Source organism: Nansenia antarctica (genome assembly GCF_963989245.1).
Source record: "Nansenia antarctica genome assembly, chromosome: 5".
Lineage (NCBI taxonomy): Eukaryota > Metazoa > Chordata > Actinopteri > Argentiniformes > Microstomatidae > Nansenia > Nansenia antarctica.
In genome coordinates this window covers 64,002,061-64,023,566 of record NC_137690.1, presented here as the reverse complement: position 1 = coordinate 64,023,566, position 21,506 = coordinate 64,002,061, and the positions used below count along the sequence as shown (strand labels likewise).

General features: G+C 41.4%; 1 protein-coding gene across 1 annotated transcript in view; it reads right to left on the bottom strand.

Annotated features, from left to right (window-relative positions):
- LOC308158237 (inactive dipeptidyl peptidase 10-like) overlaps positions 1 to 21,506 on the bottom strand; it is a gene marked incomplete at both ends in the record, with an annotated part of 38,154 nt that extends 16,648 nt beyond the window's left edge. The window contains 3 exons of the mRNA XM_080531831.1: positions 5,439 to 5,534; positions 6,307 to 6,421; positions 21,450 to 21,506. Of these exons, the coding sequence (XP_080387957.1) occupies positions 5,439 to 5,534; positions 6,307 to 6,421; positions 21,450 to 21,506 (268 nt within the window). The remainder of the gene's footprint in view (positions 1 to 5,438; positions 5,535 to 6,306; positions 6,422 to 21,449) is intronic.

Genomic DNA, 21,506 nt, shown 5'->3' with positions numbered 1-21,506 from the left:
TAGCTTTACTGAACACATCGCAGGTATACAGGCATAATCACTTCCGCATTTACCTATCCGCTTTTTATCACTCCAACTACGGTGGTCCACATAGCTCAAAATTACACTTCAATACATAACAATTACATTGCTAATTTACTTTATATTGTGTATTAATATTCATACGCTCTCCTTTTTTTTATAGAGAGTCGTTTTTAGTTTAAGAGTTTCACAGAAAGTTTATTTTGCAGTTTTATAATAAATCTTGTTTTATCTATATTCTCCAGTCGCCTCTTGTTCTTGTCCCTGCAGTTCTATTTTATTGTTACTCCCCATATCTCCCCATATGGGGAAGCAGGTTTCTCAGGAGGCACAGTGCTGGGGGGTAGTAGACGTCTCAAGAGGAGCAGTTAAGGTGTAACCTGAAGAGATGGGTCTTCAGTCTCCCGCGGAAGATGGGGAGTGACTCCACAGTTCTGACAGCCGTGGGAAGCTAATTGCACCAGTGGGGAGCCAGTATAGTGAAGGGACGTGACCGGGCAGCGTGACTGCCGTGTTGGCGTAGAGGTGATGGGGCCAGTCGGCCAGCAGAGGTGGAGGAGCGGAGTGAACGGCCTAGCTTAGCCTTGTGAGGGCGTTTCTAGTGTAGGAATACATGTGTTGTTTTGTTGGTCTCTGTGGTGGTGTTTCATTTTGATGTCAGTGAAAACATTTCTTTGGTCCCTGTTTTCCAAGAGTCTCAGATTGAGTCTTTCTTCTGTGTGTTTGAGCGCATTGCCACTGCACCAGGACTTCTGGAACAATGTGCTTTGGACAGATTAATCCAAAGTTGAATTATTTGGACACAGTAACAAATGACATGTTTGGCACAAACCTAAGACAGCATTTGAGCACAAGAACCTCATACCAACTATGAAGCATGGGCATGGAAATGTTATGGTTTGGAGCTGCTTTGCTGCAGCAGCACCTGTCCAGCTTACCATCATAGAATCCTCTATGAACTATTTATTGTATCAGAGGATGCTTGAGGAAAATGTGAGACCATCCGTCCAAAGGTTTAAGCTGAAGCTAATGTGGACCATACAACATGATAATGACCCAAAACATTCCAGTAGATCCACCAAGGAATGGCAAGGAAAAGAAATAAATGGAGTGCTGGAATGGCCAAGTGAAAGCCTGGATCTTAATACTACTCAGATGCTGTGGGATGACGATGAAACGGCTGTGCATGCAAGACACTCGTCAAACATCACACAGCTGAAAGAATTCTGCATGGAGGAGTGAGAAAAACTGTCTCCCAGTCGATGTCAGAGACTGGTAGACAGTTATAGGAAACGTCTAATTGATATTATTTCAGCCAAAGGGGGCAATACCAGCTATTAGGGCATAGAGTGTCCTAACTTTTTCCTTGATAGGAATTAACATCTTTGTTCATTTGTTGTTCGATAAATGATAACAAAGTAACATTTAAATTGTTTCTGGTTCAATTACATCACCTTTATCTAGAGATATTGTTTGAAAGAAGATTATTTTTCTTTTTTTTCTTAAAAAAGAACTAAATATTTCATGGGGGGTCCTAATTTCTTCACAAGTGTATCAGTATTAATACAGACGAACTTGAAACAGTATCCAATATATGTCTTTCTGAAATAACAGTCAGTGTGACCTGCACAGACAGTACAGCAATACATGACAATTTGTTTGCATATCCCAAGACAGTACAGCAACTGAGAGTCAAGAAACAATAATGTACTAATGAATAATACATACTGTACCCATCAGTATGGCTGTTGTACAACCATCACTCTCTGAGTAACAATACAAGTCAAAAATGCCATTTCAAGCAGTATACCATTATCTTGTTTGGCAGATGTTTTGCAGAGTGATCAGCTTAACCAGTGTTGACTAGTGAAGTGTGTGTAGCCATCATCTACTAATCGTCATCGACGAGCAACACAGAGAGCTTAAAAGACGACACCCCTAGTCCCATTATATCAGGCTGTGATTGTCAGATCACTGATTGTCATCATTTCCCTGCATTTCATTTCAAGACAGCCTCTTCTTATCTCTCCTGGGCCTTTGGCACACCTTGCTGGCGAACAGCCACATTAAATCAATGTTGTCCTTGTCCTAAAAAAGGTAGTTCCCATTTCACCATGGCACCAGACAGTTGCTTTAAGATAGTTAACCCTTTCTGGAGTGTCATATCATGTAGCATTGCACTACATGAGAATTGTATCCATCGTCTAAAAAATGTCTTTCAACATAATCACCATGTACTTTTATGTACTGACTGAGCATAATAGTACAGTATGTTGTCAATTGCTGGAGGGGGTTGGTCGATAAAACTAGCATGCTGCTATTAAGAGACATGAGCTGATTAGTGTTGATATAATATAAGTAAGGCCCTCATGGTTTTTCTTTATTTCTAAACCTACCTTTGGTTTTGAGCGTCCAGTACTTGACGGGTATTACGGCATTACACAGCGAGCCATTAAGTCTGTCTGGAGGTCCGTATGACTCTCTAACCTTTAAATGGCCTTTCATCTTGCTGTTTCTGCCCCTGCCTCTGTGTCATCATTAGGAATATGTATATTTCACTTAATTAAAATGATCCTACATCCTCAAGGCTAGTCAAGTATCTATAAATAGCCGTTCTCACTGACCTTTCATCTGATAGAGCATCCCTATTTTAATGAGATAATATTATCTACTGGTATGGTATTAGAACAACACAGCAGCCACCATCAAGAGGGCACAACAGTGGCTCTACTTCCTGAGAGTCCTCAGGAAGGAACACAACAAGCAGGAGATAATGGTGGCCTACTACCGCTGCGCAGTGGAGAGCATCCTCACCTATGGCATCTGCAACTGGTTCTCCAGCTGCACAACCACGGAGAGAAATGCGCTACAGAGAGTCGTGAGAACAGCCCAGAAGATCACCGGCGCCCCCCTCCCCTCTCTGGAAGAGCTGTACAACACACGCTGCCTCAGGAAGGCCTCCAAGATCTCCAGGGACCCGACCCACCCTGGGTACGAACACTTTGCCCGGCTGCCCTCGAAAAGGCGGTACAGGACCATGGCCGCAAGGACAAACAGACTGAAGCACAGCTTCTACCCCAGGGCCATCCAGGCCCTGAACACAGCAAAGACCTAGGTTCTGGGCCCTGGACAGTCTGGACGGATTGATGGCAGCTGCTGGACTGAAAAAATCAGGTGTAGTGCTGAGGCACAAATATGTACATTTCAAGCCTGCAAACTGCGACACTTTAAATGAATGTGCAATAACACTATGTGCAATATGACAACCCTAGTCGTCTATCTGTACAGTATAGTATAGTGGATAGTGTACATAGCCTTTATTTATGTAAACCAGCTCCTTCCCTTCTTGTGTTTTTTTTTTTGTTTAGTTTTTTTTTCTTTCCTAGCACCAGGGGAGCCACCCCTCCTAAATTTGGTTGTTTGGTACCTGTACTATAGCAATGACAATAAAGACCATTCATTCATTCATTCATTCATTCATTCATTCATTCATTCATTCATTCATTCATTCATTCATTCATTCATTCATTCAAATATAAATTTAACCAATAATGGATGATATGACAGACACATTATTATAATGTCATTGATGGAGGTTGTGTATGAACTAACAGATCATCTTTGTAGACATGGTAATAATACTTGATCATGGAGTATACCTGTGGTGAAATCACTCTTTTTGAGTTGACCTAAGTTGCAACCTAACATCTTTGAATGACTGTATATTATTTATATTTGGACAAAATATGGCCAAACTACTGCAACTTTATTAACAGCGTGTGAGTGTGTGGTGCACACATCCTACAGTTTATAGTTGGTATATTTCTGCTATTGGAACATCGCAGCCTCGTCTGATTAAAACAAATGTTGCTCTGACTAATGTGTTGTGTGAAAATGTCAGTTTGGCTCTAATGTACATTAGTCACTCATTTGACTGCCCAAAATAAACAGCTCTGAATAATTCCTCCGCAGATAGTTGAGAATTAGATCAAAACAAAATGTCGGACTGACGATTACAACAGTTTCCGTGGTTACCTAAAGAAATTGCATGAAAATTAAAATAAAAAGTTGCCTATACAGTAATGCTTTATCTCTTTATTGTATTGTGGCACTATCTATCAGACATTTGCCCGGCACTATGTACTGTGTATTGTTGTACAATTGTAATTACTTCCCCAAAATCCAAACACAACCACATTGTTAACGTTGGTATTTGACACTAAATGTCTGTCCATACAGAAGAGATAATACCCAATAGAGTGATAATAAAGTGAATTGTATATATTATTCCACACAATGAATTACAAACACCAGCTGCAAAGAGAAAGACACAGTGGCACATTGCAATAACCCCCCCCAAAAAAACATAATGAGCTTCCAATGTGGTCTATCTAAAATAGATTGATAGACTATGGTGTTCTGGCATACTAAGCAGCAGAGTGACAGAGAGCACTCACCCAGATAATCCCTCCAAATATAATGAGGTCCAAGCAGTGAGTGGGGCTCGTGGGCCTAGTCAGAACATCCCTAACCATCATCACTCTCCACACCCAGTGTAATTCTTAAGCCTGTACTAGAGTATCAACTCCACATCTTCCCCGACCAGCACAATACTTTACCACTGTGCACTTGTTATTGCTACCAGTGTGTTTGTCATTATGTTCGTCACAGTGGATTACAAAAGGGATTATGGGTGTTAGGGCCATGTACCCTGCAGAAAGGGAAAAAGCTAGCGTGAATGTGTGGACAGGTGATATGGCTTGATCCATTATGGGAGGGGTGTGAAATCAACAGGAGGTCCAGAAGAGTTCATGCAGTCCATCAGCCCCGGCACAGTGTGAGAAGGCATCCTGCCCCCATCCACGTAATGAGAATCAACAGGCTACTGGAAAAGTCATTTGTATTTGTTGCCCTTGGAGCCACAGGCTCTCTGTATCCATTTCTCATGGTGGGCCATGTGACAGAGCTCACGCGCTGTGGCAGGTGGACACAAAAACAAGACACCTGTGCCCAAACTATTGTCTCACACTATAGAGCCTGCTGGCTTTACGGCCAAGGGGATTATTCCCAATATGCCGGGAAGGTTTGACCCATGGCTACATCCTCGAGGCTCTCCGAATGATAACTTGAGATAAAGAGACAGTCTACTGTTTTGGCCCAAAACATGCATGGCTGTGAGGCCATCTGTTTTTATTGATTGTGCATTAGGAGGTGTCATTCTGATGCTTTTTTCACTGTGCCTCCTTATGCTTTGCTTGCTAACAAACAAAATCTGAAATATATTATTCGATGGTTCCTTTACATCATGAAGGTCAACAGAATGCAACATCTCTGTTATCCGGGTTAAATATACTGTACCTATCATTTTATAGGGAGACATTAAAAATCACCTGGAGAATTCTCCTCAAAGCACTTACCACTCATCCATGTGGCCTCAGGGTGATGCACGGTGAAGTCTGGTTTGAACAGGTCCATCACAGTAAGCCTGGAGTTACTGCCACCAGGGACTTCCGCTGCAAAACAATATCAGTAAGTATTAGAAAGCACTGAAGCAGTGAAACATCCTACTATCCTGATGTAAGATGCCGAGAGCTCACACTTCGTCTTTGTTACATTGGGTCAGCTCAGTTTGCGACACACAGCTTGGCAGGGTGGTGGAGAGTGTGTCTAATGGCCTAATGTAAGTGATTACATTATTAGTTGCAGTGATTACATTAAGCAACGTGGCACGAGAGCCCGTGCTTTATCATGAATGAAGTCACAGCTGGAGATTCACGATAAAGCTTAGACTATAGTGCCGTATTGCTTTTAGACAATGGTCACAAAACAACATGTTTTCAGTATTGTGACAAGAAAACAATGGCTTAAGTATGTATTTTGTGATAGATTGTGGCATTTCCTCCAATCACAATGCTTGTTCTGATCAAACTATGGTAAAATATGTCATATAAAGTTGTTACTCCCTTGATAAGGTAATAACTAATGAACAATGTAATGACTTAACATTATGTGCAAAATGTTATTACGTTATTCGCTCAACATATCATTATCAACAAGTACATAGATTTTTTTGTATTTCATTATTCATGCTAAAAAGTATTATATATTAGCAATTATGACATGATCTGCATGTTATTACATTATTACATCCCCCAACCCCCACCCCACAGAGACAGACACACCATTGAACATTGCCCAGATTGAACAATACAGCATTGGTCAAGCCAAGATTGAAAAACCCAACCTGGAAGCCAATGCATTTTCCTCCCCGTCATGTGTTGTTACCTGGTGTGAGGACGACGACAGACATGGTGATAAGAGAGCAGACCACCACTATGACCAACAGGGAGATGGCTATCCCTTTCCAGTTCCTATGTGAGGGGCTCGTATCCACAAAGTCCTGAGGGGAAAAAAAAAAAAACACAGAACACACTGAGAACTCTTCTCGGCTTACTACAGTACCCAGTACCTAAAGGTTACAAATGTAACACAGTTTCTCTGAAGGACATGAGGGAGACCCCCCTCTGTGTATAGATAAGTAGGTGCTGCTGCCAGCTGCCATACGTTTCAATGGGTTTTTTACAGCCTGGACTGTGCCCTCTGTGCAAACAGTCCTAAAGCAATAGGATAATTTTTTGCAGGGTTCCATAGTAAGGGAGAGAACTAAAGGTTATAAATGTAACCTAGGTCCTCTGAAGAAGATGAGGGAGGAGGGAGACCCCTCACCTCATTGCCCCCCTTTCCCTAATCTTGTGAAGAGTGGTTCGCTGAATAAAATGGCATAACTGGTCTGCCTGTATCAGTCATTATTGAATAGGTGTCTTCAGAGAAAGGTACACAAGAGAGCAAGTCCCATAATGAGGGGTGAAACTGAGTCGACTGAAAGAGAAATACTACTCTACCCAATACATTATAGCAACTAAATAGCAAGTGCTGGGATTTGATTCAGCATCTAAACCAACTAAAGGGTGATATGAAAATTAATCAATATCATAACTGACTACAGCTGAAATATTAGGTGAAGAGAGAGGCCTTTGAGAGGCAGCAGAGGGCAGATAGTAGCAGAGACAAACTATTGATTCTCAAGTAGCTACCTCAGGAGAAGAGACCTGCAAATTAACCTTTCCTTTGTCCACTCTCTCGGCACAGAGGCCGTAGCTACAGGCAGATTTATAGACTTTTTACTAGGAATCCTAGTAAAATCCCAGATCCTAGTAGCCCGATCGATCAGTGAGCAATCAGAATCGGCCGATATTCAGGAAAAATATGAGATTGGGGAAATCCGATAATGCTTTCTAGTCGTCGATCACGACAACCGATCAATGACGCAAACCACGTGAGCCAATGTTATGTGATCGGTATCGGTGGCAAAAAACGGTATCGGGGCATCACTACCGGTTCATCGAAGAAATGCACAAGGGTGAGTAAGGGTGTGTCTGTTGGACTCTATGTGGCAAATAACTAAGCAATAATGTTCCAGATACCTGTGGTGCATCATTATGGTATTGGTTGTGACTGAGCTTCAAGACTGCATACATAAACGAGTCGGTGAGTATATCCCCAGTGCAACAAAACCAACATACTGTAATTTGTACCTAGAGCAGAAGTACATGTCTGCCTGATCATGGTTCCAAAGTTAAGCCCTTTGGACTCTCAGTGCGTGAACAATATAATAAATTGTATTCTCACATTGAAATTGATGGTAGTGATCTACACATACAACGTCAGTATATTATACTGCTTATTTGTTCTTCTCTTTTGACTGTTTGTTTGTTTGTTTGTTGTGGACCGTCTTCTTATGGAGCTAAGAGGGAAGAGAATGGTGAGGATTCCCCAGTCGTCGGGTTAGTCATTAAAATCCTGACCGTGTGCCAGACACTGCAAAACAAGTGGAAAGAGGGAGACGGGAGACCCTGCCAAGTCTTTACCAAACAGATCACCCTATCCCTCCACTCTACTGCCAGGGTACCCACCGTGCCAAAAACCCATCTCCTTGTTTTGTTACTAAGGCCACCTGTCACCATCTGACCCTGATTAAGCCCTTCTGAGGATCAGGCCAACAAGAGAGAAGAAACCGAAACTCAGCCAGAGTCAGTAAACATTTGTTGATCAGGGTACTGTTGCTACAATGGCTAAATACATTGGATCTCCCCAAGCCCCTACTTAGCCTTAACACCGTCTAACCTGTCCAAATGCATTTCACCCAGGCTTTTTGCGGGTTAGCCCTAAACCATATACATGTCCAACGTTCCCCACGGAGAGAGACACTTGCACTGAATAATTCACAGCGGGTCTGTTCTGTTGTGAGGGTTTTATTGGCTTGGCATCATTGCCCTGTTGGCAGCACAGGTAGCATAAATCAGCATAAATAAACTGGGCTGTGGAGAGGTACACACAATTTGTTTTTTTCTCTCCAATTTAGTAATAAGTAGCTTACATGTTTACAGGCCATTGAACCGAGGGCAAAGGCTATAATAACTATGCTTGCCATGCTGCAGCCACTCCTCACCATACTCCTCACCATCCCCTCCTCACTATTCTGCACGTTTGTGCCTTATGGACAACTCTGTAGTTATTTATTGACTACAGTTTACCATAAGGCACAAGCATGCAAAATGGCCATCAGTGTGGATACAGTATGTTGTGGTCCTCTGTGGCTCAGTCGGTAGAGCATGGCGCTAACAACGCTATGGTTGTGGGTTTGATTCCCTCTGGGACCATATATACTGAAAAATGTATGCACTCACTGCAATGTAAGTTGCTTTGGATAAAAGCGTCAGCTAAATGGCATGTATTAGTATGTGCCTGGTCAAGAGAAGCAAGTAAAACTGTTAAGCTGCACAACAAGAATATATTGCAGTACAGAATAGCATTAATCAACAAAAACAAAGTTGTCCAAGTGGATGAATTAGACACACATTCTCAATCTAGATACCAGAAAACAGTGAAACATGAACAACAATACATTGGACACAGAAGATTGCATTACTGTAAGGCTACGGCATGGTTCATCATTTGTCTCACCTCCACTTGACTAGCTACTGTACTGTCCCATTAAATGACAGCTCCTTAACAAAGTGACTCTTGAAGCTTGTATTCAGATCGGATATGTGGAAAGGGATGCTGTGGTGGATAGTGCAGTCATAACTTGTACCCTGCTGGAATCAGTTGAGTTCATCTGAGCTGCCAGATGAAGCATGGGGAATCACTACTGCTAGATCTGACCGTGGGAGCATACCTATTCAGGATCATATTCACTAGGCCTACTTTGGCTTTTTGTCAAAATGACACTTTCTTTTATTCCATAACTAGGAACAGGTTCACAGATTGAAATTATGCAATAGACAACATGTCTTTGTTTATATCAATTACCATCTCACACTATATTTGGACAATGCCAAGGGGCAGGCAGACGGCACAACAAGGCTACAATGACTACTTATTTTAATTATTTCCCTTGCTATGGTATTGTCTAGAGTAGTTGTACATTGCTGGAGCCATTATTGGTGGCCTACTTCAAATTGACAAGGAATAATATAATTAAACAGTACAAGTGTATTCCTTATAATGCCTTGAAATTCTGCATTTACATTTCTGCACTCGGGAGTGATTTTAAATGTTTACCCTCTCTACAGCATCTGTTTCTGACAAATGCAATTTCCATATCTGTAAATGACTATGGTATGTTTAGAATCATTAAGTATTTCATTATCAACCTCCAACTCCCTAAGTAGTTGTTCAACACGATGAGAGCTATTATTCTACATATCAAAGTCAGGCCAGGCAAAACCCCAGAGAACTACTGAGCAGAGAGATGATAATTGGCAACGCAAATCATTCTGGAACATCAGGAAACTGAGAACACTGACTATGATCTGCTTTTTTTTCTCGTTCTTTTTTTAAAATCCTAATTTGGATAGGGGTAGTGGTGGTCTAGTGGATAGTGAGTTGGACTTGGGATCGGAAGGTTGTGAGTTCAAATCCCGCCTGAAGCCACACCACTACTAGTGTGCCCTTGGGTAAGGCACTTAGCCCTCAGTTACTCCAGGGGGAATGTCCCTGTAAGTCGCTTTGGATAAAAGCGTCTGCTAAATGGCAAAATTATTAATTATTATAATTTAAATGTCACAGTTATATGATAGTATGTCAATAGAAACAGCCAGTGTACAAGGTTGGCTTGTAAACAAAACCATGCGGTCAGCCAATCAGAGGATGTGTACAAACGTGCGGTGATAGAAGCTCTCTGGTGTAGAATGACATTATTATTACTCACAGTTGATATGATTCTTATATGATTATCTGACATACTTGCTGGTGCAGTAGCCTATGTGTGAAAAGTCAGAACTATTCCAAAGTCACCGTTTTTTTGCTTTGTGGTTACTGTAGGCTGAACTTTGAAGTAGTGAATGTTCATCAGTACATAGAAAGGTAGTCGTTAACAAGTCGTGAGCTTAGAATTATAAGGTTCTATCTCCGTTTAGGGTAGTTCAGAGATATTGAGCGTCAAAGTTTTTACATTCCATTATGTTTTGTGAGATGGAACCTTTGTATTTGATGAATTACTAACTCAAAAAATGTCAACATTTTAAAAATAACACCACACAGGCATTAATAAACACCTAATGGATCAGATTATGTAAAAAAAACTCAATTTTGACAAAAATGGAGATAGAACCTTATAATTCTAACGTCACGAAGTAGTGCATGTTATGTGCTAATCCCAGAGAACTGGAGTTGCTACAATGGCATGACCAAGAAATCATCCTAGTAAGTCTATCAGAGGCATCGCGTATAACGGTAAGTCCGTTTGAGATACACCTATAGACAGTATCCTCTATGAAAATGTTTGATGTAACAAAGTGGTATAGGCTACTCATCTACGACAAACAAGCATTATGTGAAATCAATCTATCACAACAAAGTATTTGTAATCAAGTGATCCGCAAACGAAATTGAACTTTAAACGGATTCTTGATGAGTAACTGTAGGCTATCGATTGTGTTTCGTCGCCAATCTGTTGCATAAATCCCTCGGATGCTACAATGCACCAGTAAAATAACCGCAATTTTTTATATTAAATTACCTCTTCTGGCAGCTGGTTTGATCTCTGCTTTGATTGCTCCTTTGAAGCTGTCATCGTGAAATCTTGAAATTGTCGGACCTCTTCAATCGCTTGAGTCAACGATTAACGATACTAGACATGTGACGAATGCATCAATCTTTTCAGAAGGGAATCCTTGACCAACGAAACTAGAGATCTGGCCGCGCCGGCGTCAGTCTACCTAATCTAAATTATAACCCAAGTAAACCAAAGGATCGAATCACGATGCCAAGACATCTACCGGTCACCTGGAGGTTGAGGCTGACGTGCGAAAGAAAACATTACACGGGGGGAGAAAGCCAGTTGGATCTAAATGTCGTACCACATAGGCTACAATCCCCTCTGTCTCGTTCCCTTAGGGAGTTTGAATCCATATCTAAAAGACAATAGGCTATTTCCAGACGACTGATCATGTGTGCTGTTATGATCCACAAATCGCAATGTGCCCCTATTTCACTTCAATCTCTGGACCCTCGGCACAGGGGGGCGGGGGGCTTCATGTCATGATCATTACTTGCATAGTTTTCAGGAGTTCAGGATCATGGATTTGAGGGGGGATCAATATAGTCCTTTAACACTAGAACAGCCATGACCCCCGTGAGTAAAGTTTTTTATTTCTCTTAAATTAGCCTGCCTCCTACACAGAAAAACTAGGGGGAAAATGGCTATATACTAGGTTATCCTGAAGTGATTTTGAAAATGTAAGGATACTGGGTGGTAGAACGCACATATCTAGGAAAAGTCATGAAAGGAGGGTCCTGAAATTTGATGGAGTGCAAAGATATAACATTTTATTTTACTCACAGCGGTCAAATGACCCCAAACATGGCTGATTAAGTGTTAATAAACACATGGTTATTCGTGTGAGTAGCCTACTGAATGAAGAATTTTTTACGAAGTAGGGTAATAGGCTATACGCGCATGAACTGTCCATGGTCCTGAAACTACAAACTATCAAATCAGCACTGTTTCTCCCCCAGAATGGACCACCATAACATCAAACAGACGCTGGTTCTTAAAGAATGTGCACTGTGCAGAATAGCTACATTAAATAATACAGTTGAACATTGATCATGAGGCTAACTGTTCTCCCTATTTGCATGTATGTCATGCATTCAAAGGAGAGCTACTGTAGGGAGACTTGGCATTTGTAATCATTGACCAATTACAGCTTTAGATATTGAGTATCGAAAACCACTTTCCACTATAACATGATCAGTGCTATTCTCGCCAAAGTGCAAAGATATGGAATGTGCGGTATTATGCAGTGTCTTATGAAACTTGGTAGCAGGACCGCTGCTGGCCATTTGGGTGCCATGAGGGGGGGGGGGGTGCCAATCATCATGATTATTATGATTATTATTATTAGGCTGTTTTGGTGCCCCCTCCAGGGAGGGATGGGGGGGAGGGAGGGAGGGATGGAGGGGGGGAGGGATGGGGGAGGGAAGGAGGAATGAACGGATGAATAAATGAATAATAATACACTGATAGTATAATGTTTTCAGGCCACCCAATACCCTTTAACCATGAGAAGTATTAGCCGAAATATCCTTTTTAAACAAGAACAAAGGTAAGCGTGAGTGTGTGTACGTGTGTGTGCATGAGTGTCTCCCCCCCACCCCGCCCCCCCCTGCCCCCCCTTACCTGGAACCCTCCCTCCCTGCCCCCCCCTTGCCTGGAACCCCCCCTCCCTGCCCCCCCTTACCTGGTACCCTCCCTCCCTGCCCCCCCTTACCTGGTACCCTCCCTCCCTGCCCCCCCTTACCTGGAACCCCCCCTCCCTGCCCCCCCTTGCCTGGAACCCCCCCTCGCTGAACCAGTGCGTGATACGCGTGTACGTAGCCGCGGCCCTGCTTGGTAGATTCATTCAATTAAATTCATGATTATGAATTGTATAAAGCTTTCTTTTAAAACGTTTAAACCGTTTAACTCCCAATCACAACATCCGCCAAAATCCAGAAAATTGTGCTTTCAAGTCCTGAATTGATTTGAGTTGAATGGAGAGCATAGCCAGTCACCCACAATAATCAGGGACATATGTAGCTCTGTGGACCTGATAGGTCGGGCAGAAATAGAGTACACTGGCCTTCAATCTCAAACCCAAAAACTAATGGTATTTGGGTACAACCTTTATCAACCTTTATTGCAACCAGCAAAGCAATCAAGTCTAGCTCTCTGAATATGCATCATGGAATACGTCATATGCTTTACACATTCATCACATCATTAATTTCTCAAATAAGCCCCATGTCTTGCAGGATTACAATCAGGAGTGACAAATTGGTACAAACTCTTGGTTGCCCATTAACATGAGAGAGAGAGAGAGAGAGAGAGAGGGAGAGAGAGAGAGAGAGAGAGAGGAGAGAGAGAGAGAGAGAGAGAGAGAGAGAGAGAGAGAGAGAGAGAGAGAGAGAGAGAGAGAGAGAGAGAGAGAGCCTGAAACCGTCGTCTCTTTGAATTGGCTTGATAGATCAGATAGGTACTTTATTGATCCCCGAGGGGGAAATTAAGGCGTTACAGCAGCTCACATCACAAACAACATACATAGAATAATAGAATACAATAAAATGAAATAAAACATTATGTAAGGACAGTCCAACATCCCCCAGCCCGACTCTGATCACCTGACTCTGATATACTGGACTGAAGGGCAAACTGTCAACAACAGGCTCTCTCTCTCTCTCTCTCTCTCTCTCTCTCTCTCTCTCTCTCTCTCTCTCTCTCTCTCTCTCTCCCTCTGTCATTACTGCATGCATGTATTGCCAGGAGACTGTGTCGCAGGTGAATTATTATGGCCATATAAGAAGGACAAGGACAATAGGATTACTTTAGACTCCAACTGAAATGCAACTGATCAAACCCACATGTGATCATCGTAGTGATACAAATGACAACATTGTGCGATTGAATAGAAAGTGATGGATATCACTGAGAATGCCCTTTAGACATTCTTCAAGTTGCAGAGTAAAATCTAAAAATAAGAGGAGAGAAGAAAGGGTGGAAAACAGCCAGCGGATATTTTTCTTCACTTTCCATTTTGATTGTGGGAAATTTCAGTGACACATGGAATGAGCAATGCTGTGAGAAAGAAAGTGAACTGTGTTTTTTCCTTTCTCCCATTAAATATTGAAGCGGTGGAATCAGAGACCATGTGAAGTTCTTCGCCATTCAGAGGTGACCCCCGCTGGTGTCTATACGTTCAGTCATATTGTTTGGGTTCGAGATCTTTTTTCATTACCTCATTGTGTTTCTCTATTCTATGACTAAGGTGGGAGCAATTCTCCCCTCTCTCATTAGTTATGCCCAAGCTATAGGAAAGGAGGCATTGGTTCTTTGTTGACAATGGCACCAATACCCTTATGAAATCAGGCAATGAGGTTTCAATTGCCTCAATCCCTCATTGTGTAATTGAGTTGGAGACGGTTTTGATTAAAGTGAGTTCATAATGTGCAGAAATGAAGCACTCTACTGAGCTGCGAGAAATAAAAGTAAGGGTCGAGTTATTAAGGGTACTATCACACTGTGGGAGTGGATTTGGAGGCGGAGGTAATATGTATGTCATCAAAATTCTGCTGTATTTTCAAATTCTCTATGAGAAGTACAATTACCATTATGAGCATATCAATGAGTAGCTGGTGTCTTGATGAGCTGAGTGTATGTGTATTTGTAGCTAGGCCACACAGTGGGGGTGACGCTGAGAGATGTAGGGACTGAAATGGGATTGACTTTCTTCTCCCGTTTACTCAGAGTGGGTCAGTGACAATGAGAGCTTACAAAGTCACACTCTAAATAAGCCTGGATCTAGAGATGTTAAGTATGTCATCAATGTGTATTTCTGCTCCTCTCTTTTCTGCATGAACTATTTCACTGATCTTTACTGTGCTGTTTGTCAAGTATGGTATCTTTGCTCAATATCAAATAGGCTACCAGCAAAGTAAGCGTCGTCCTAAGGGCTCTGCTTTGTTGTGACAATGAAATGTGAGAGTCGCAAGCATTCGTGTTTATACAGGCTCTTTTAGAACTAAAACTGAAATTGAAGGTAGACACTGGGATATGACAGCACACTCTGTAAAAACAGAGCAACTTTTCTATTGTAGTGAACACAAGGGAACCAGAGTGGCATTTTACCATTAAGAATGTTTAAGCTGTCAATAACAAAAAAACATTTTAGTTTAAGAACACATTTCATTAAATAGTAATATGGATATATATCTTGAACTTTTTAAGTATACCATCTCTTATATTTTCCATTCCTCTCTCGTACAAGCTGACGTAGCACATACACCCTGGGCTCAGAGCTCCTTTGAAGTGAGTAATTCAATATTCCTCTCAAATTCCTCTCAAATGGCCGACTGGGAGTTGTAACTGTGAGGCCCAAATAAGGGCAAAACACTTTTTCACATGACAATGCTGAGTCCACAGATATTGAACAATGGATAGGTTGATTTCATAGACACCTAATGCTCTGACTGTAATTGAGCAATTTGGCAGCCATCTTACTGGGGTTTAGTTCTAAGCCAGCTATAATAGGAACCTATGGCAGAAGTGGCATCTATAGTGTTTATAACCGTTTAAAAACCGTTTTAAATCCACATTTTATTTTATTTTATTTTATTTATTTTCAAATGATAACACCCCATATACAAATTGAAATGCTTAAAGCTTAACAAATATTATAAGTATCAAAAAGCTGTTAGGTAACATACGTTGAGTCTATCTGTATTTTAAAGGAAGGTTGGTATTTCTTGCTTTAAAGATTTTAGAGCAGTAGCATCTTAAATATATGCTTGTTTGCTTGTATAAGTACATATAAGTACATATAATTAGTACATTCATTCATTTAAGTAAGTCTGCACATTTTAAAGTTGGTTTGTTGTTAGGTAAGGGTAGGCCTACAGTAAACTGGAAAGAGTGACTTTGTTTCAGGCATTTCCCAATTTCAGTCAGCATGCCGAAAGATGACAAACAGTCCCATGTGATCCACATTCACGTCGCCCCACATTCACACCAGCTTTGCCGTCATTAACAATATTTTCTCAAACTCCCTCTTATTTATCATCCTTTCAAAAATACTATTTAATAAAGGTCAGAAATGTCTTAACCACAGAAAAGGTGGTTGGAGCAAAAATGATGCACGGGTCTAGTTCTACAAGTAAAAAGTAGCAAGTCTAGTCACAAATGGGGCTCAGTGGTCGCAGTTAGAGTTAGAAGAAGCAAAATTCTCATAAACTGTGCGTAGTGAGCTTGATTTAAGCAGGGGTTTATTAGGATTTAGCCTTAAGTCATCTGCTATTATGGCAATAGACTCACCTGGCAAACCGCCTTCCTTCTGAATACTAAAATTGTCAAAAAAACACTGCCTGAAAGAAAATGAGCAGAGCATAATGGTGATCTGGCCATGGCTGCCCAGGCCCTGTGCAACTCTGAGTCAGCCTCTCTGGCAACACTCAACATACAGTGCAAGTTAAATGATTGTATCCTTTATCTATTGCATGCAGTTCTTGAGGAGGTTTTGTGGCATAGACTCCAGATAGATTATCGCAAATCACAGACAGAAATACAAAGTATTTCCCCACTCTTTTGTGCCTACAGTTGTCATTATGGCCAGTGATGCACAGGTTGATTCCTGTTTGACTCACACTGGCCTGACCAGATCCACTGAACATGGCATAAGCACACCTAAACGGAAATAGCATCATCTCATCTAATGAAGGAAATACTATGAAGATAACCTCATGGTTAATATTTTATCATTGCCATTTTGTTGACATTAGTTAATCCACCCCTACACAAAAACAGGAGTATTCTAAAACATTATAATTGGTGTGGAAAGCAGTATCACAACAAATAGCATAGTATACCGGTATGCCATTTAGCTGACGATTCTATCCAAAGCCACATTGCAGTGAGTACATACATTTTTCAGTATGTTCCAGCAGGACTCGAACCCGCGACCTGAGCATTGTTAACGCCATGCTCTACCGACTGAGCCACAACACATCAAATTATTGAAATATAGATTACATAGAGGCAGTCTAATGTCTAATGTGTGTCAGTGAAAAAAAAGATATGGAGTCTCACTTGGAGAAAACAACCCCAGCACTTAGAGTCTTGACACACTTCCAATCCCAGAGGGGCTGTTTCCATTTCTTCTGGCCCCATCTCCCCTGAGGTCCTTGAGAGACACATAGGACTGTTGCACTTCATGTGCACGCACACAAACGCACACACACACACACACACACACACACACACAAACCTCCTTCTCCCTCCGCCTGCTCCTACATCAACAGTCCCCATGCTGTTTAGCCTCTGTCTGATCCAGAAAACCGAGTTGGCTCCTCAAGTATCTCCTCAAAACTGCCCCCTGGCAACTTGGAGCTAGAGTATAGGGTAACATCCTCCAGAAAGAGCTCACCTCAATAATGTCCTCATCCATCTTTTGACGTGTTGAAACAATCAAAGCACAAGGCCGTCGTGGCTCAGGACAGCCAGCTGTTTCTGTTCAGTGTGGATTGACTTGTCGAACTGAGCTATTTGCTTTGCCATTGATTAATTTGTACAGAGATCCACACACTGTCATTGGTTGCGGTGGGATGCCAAACATTGCATCAGCATCATTAATCTACAAGGGTTATGTGTCAGCCGGGGAGGAGCTGACAGCATGGCTCCTTGGTGTTATTTACACACAAAGTGCCTGAAGACATGAATGCGACTGAAGACTTGACAACAAACCATGTAACTATGCCTCCCCCTCCTGTCCCCACAAACCAATAACAGGATAAAAAGCTTAATTGAAGCTTCACTGCATCTGTTCACATCATTACTCATGTTTATTTGATTTATCCAGCTCACTGTGTCCTCTGAACCAATAACAAGCCTTTCCCCCAGTTCTTCCAGAAGAACAGTCAATGACCAACAACAGCATCTGAGACAAGGGGGAGGTGGAGGGAATTGTTCTCCCCAATGTCCCTCTCCGGATCAAGCACCAAAAATAGCCCATCATTTGCCTGCTCCTGGAGTGAAGCCACAGATCACCAAGTGCTCTACTCGTTTGGACAACGCTTTATTAATTAGGAATACATGACCAAGGCAGTCATGCAGCATCTACAGTACATTCAATTCTAAGGATAATGTCTTGATGTTCACAGCCTGGGAAACAGCTATTTTCAGCTATGAAGAACAACTAAAACTGTGATTTCCTATTTTTAAGTTAACTTGAACTTTTGATTCAATTCAAGGCTCATTGCATAGCCTGGGAAGGAATGTTTTAGAACATATTCATTGATAGGTATACAGTCCATTGTTGTCATGCTTGAATAATGCATAATTGAATAATGGCATAATAATGGTATATACCTGATATAACCATTTCCATATATTCACAAACAGATCTAACTGATACATTTCCCAGAGGAGTTCTGTGGAATTGCCCATTGTCTTGTTGGGCTTGGACGAGCTACTTTGATGTTTGATTGTAGGTGACATGAACAGGACATCCAGAGAGGATGTAAAGTAGAATCACATTATGTTCTGTAACCACAGGTGTTATAGTCCTTTTCTGCAGCAAGTGAATAAAAACTGTGATTTCAAAGACTTTGATGCTGTGGTTTTGATCTAAACCGGCGACACTAACTATGAAGGGCCAGTGCATTTCACTCTGTTTCATCATATCTCATATTAGTGTCAGTGTCACCATTGCCACCACCATGTGTCAGGACTGGTTTATATTTGATAACATTGTTGTTTACTCTTGAGGATATGAATAACCTTGCTTCCCCTCATAGTGTTTTATATGTGCGCTGTAAAATGGCATACTGCATGTCTCTACAGTTATTAGTGAAACCTAATACCTTCATATGTTTTAAAGTATTGTAGGCTTGATAAACTACATTCCTAGGTTATCAATGCTTGCAGTCACAATACCTGTTTGGTACATATGCAATATTTATAGTTCAATTATTTCTGCAAGACACATCTCCTCCTTTTTTTAATAACAATAATAATTTCATGGATGTTTCCAGGTGCTGTTCCTCCAGCAAAGATGTTGTTGACTTTTGGTACATTTGACATGCTATAATACGCAAATTATTACATCTGATTGTCAATTGTCAATGTCTTAGCTCAACATATACATGATAGCAGCACCCTCTGGTGGTGAAAATGTGATTATGCATTTGTGTTAATTCAATCTAACCAATAACTTGGAGAGTAAATACAAATAACACTTAACTGGTCAGTGGCTTGATGAGTAATCTTTGGCTACACATCATTACAGATGTGCATCAACAAACAGAATGTATATCACTGTACTTAAGGAGCAACTATAAATATAACTTTTTCTGAGCACATTTTAGTGCAATGTCATGCAAACCACTAGATGGCAGTATTAATCACCCTCTCCCTCTTTCTCACTTTTTTTTTTTTACTACTGTTCGTCACTGTGATCAAAGCGTCTTTTCTGGAGGTAACGTCAGATTAACAACCTGTCGGCAAAGCAAAGCCTCTCTGGTACAGTGATACAGCTTTTCATAAGCTTCTAACAGTCTTTTTATCAGTCTTTCTCATTCCCATTATTAACAATGAACATCCTCTGCAAGTGCTAACGAGTTTACACAGATCAGCGGCGTGTGTGTGTGTGTGTGTGTGTGTGTGTGTGTGTGTGTGTGTGTGTGTGTGTGTGTGTGTGTGTGTGTGTGTGTGTGTGTGTGTGTGTGTGTGTGTGGGTGGGTGTGTGGGTGCGTATGTGTGTGGGTGCGTGCGTGCGTGTGTGTGTGTGTGTGTGTGTGTGTGTGTGTGTGTGTGTGTGTGTGTGTGTGCGTGCGTGTGCGTGCGTGCGTGCGTGCGTGCATTCGTATGTGTGTGGGTGCGTGCGTGGGTGCGTGCGTGGGTGCGTGCGTGTGTGTGCGCGTAACTTCAAATCCATCCATCCCATACAACCTGTTGGCATCACACACTAAGCTTTCCTCTGGCACAATCCTCAACCATGTAATAATAAGCTGTCCTCTCGCAGAATCCATAACATAAAAATGGATGATTGTGGATTTAAATGAAGAGGGGGATTAAAACCTGCCTGCCACACGCTCACAGCCTTGAACAAATCCGCAGTGGTGTTGGAGCTCTTCAAATATGGATTATTATCCAGCATAACACGAATGTGACACAAAATGTTGCAGCTCAAATGGTCTGGAGATAGTTAGAATTGATGGAATCCAGATATAATTTTCAATCTCAACAGGACGGTTCTGTTTTATTCAGAGTGGAAGTGTATGGAACAATTTACATCCTCATTTATTTGGAAACCGGTGCTTTAGAGTTGGTCTTTAGGTGTGAAGGATAACTAATCATGGTGTTACAGGGACCCCTTCTCAGTGAAATGTATCTGTGAAGGAATCATTGTATTTCATTTGCCTGACAAATGACCATTCATAAGGTTCAGAGATAGGAAATGTTAGAATAGGTATAGCATAGCATAGAGTACAGCACAGTGTTTTATTTGTACAGTATAGTATAGTGGATAGTGTACATAGCCTTTATTTATGTAAACCAGCTCTTTTCCCTTCTTGTTTTTAGTTTCTTTCCTAGCACCAGGGGAGCCCCCCCCTCCCAAATTTCGTTGTATGGTACCTGAACTATATTAATGACAATAAAGACCATTCATTCATTCATTCATTCATTCATTCTACCAAGTTACCATTCTCTCTAAGCAAACAGAATACTTCCATTGTACTTCCCTGTAATACAGTATGTCTGCATAGTACACTTCTTACCATCATATCATTGTTGTTGCTAGGAAACCAGCTATGGTCACTTGATGGTGGAGTCTCAGATGATGATTACAATGATTACCATTCACTGTTATAATATAGCCTACTGTCCCTGAGCTAAAGTGGTGGGAGTTGTGTATGAAACAGCCACCATTACTGTACATCACATACAACATTACATGTTAAAGCCAAACATCTGCAATTATTCAATGTGCTATATAAGTCTCCCCTTGATCACTGTTTAACTATCAATAGTGTACAGTACTGTATATGATAGCATAATTTGCAATTATTTAATTGATATAAGCAATTAACACAGTGCATTAAGTCACAGTGCATTAAATAGGTTGCAGTGTTCAGTGTATAACCATCTTGAACAGTCTAGTGTGAGAGGATATGCCTGAGCCATCCTTAAAGTGATTGACAGAGATAGATAGAGATAACTAACTATTTCAACTGATTGTTTGGATATCGGCAAGTTCAGCCCCCCCCCCCCCCCTCTCCAGCCCCCCAACATCTGTTATTTAACCATAATAAAAACACAAAACTAGGACACTCACCAAATCCTTGGACGATTGGCATGGTATTTGATGAGAGACGGAGGCTGTTTGATTCAT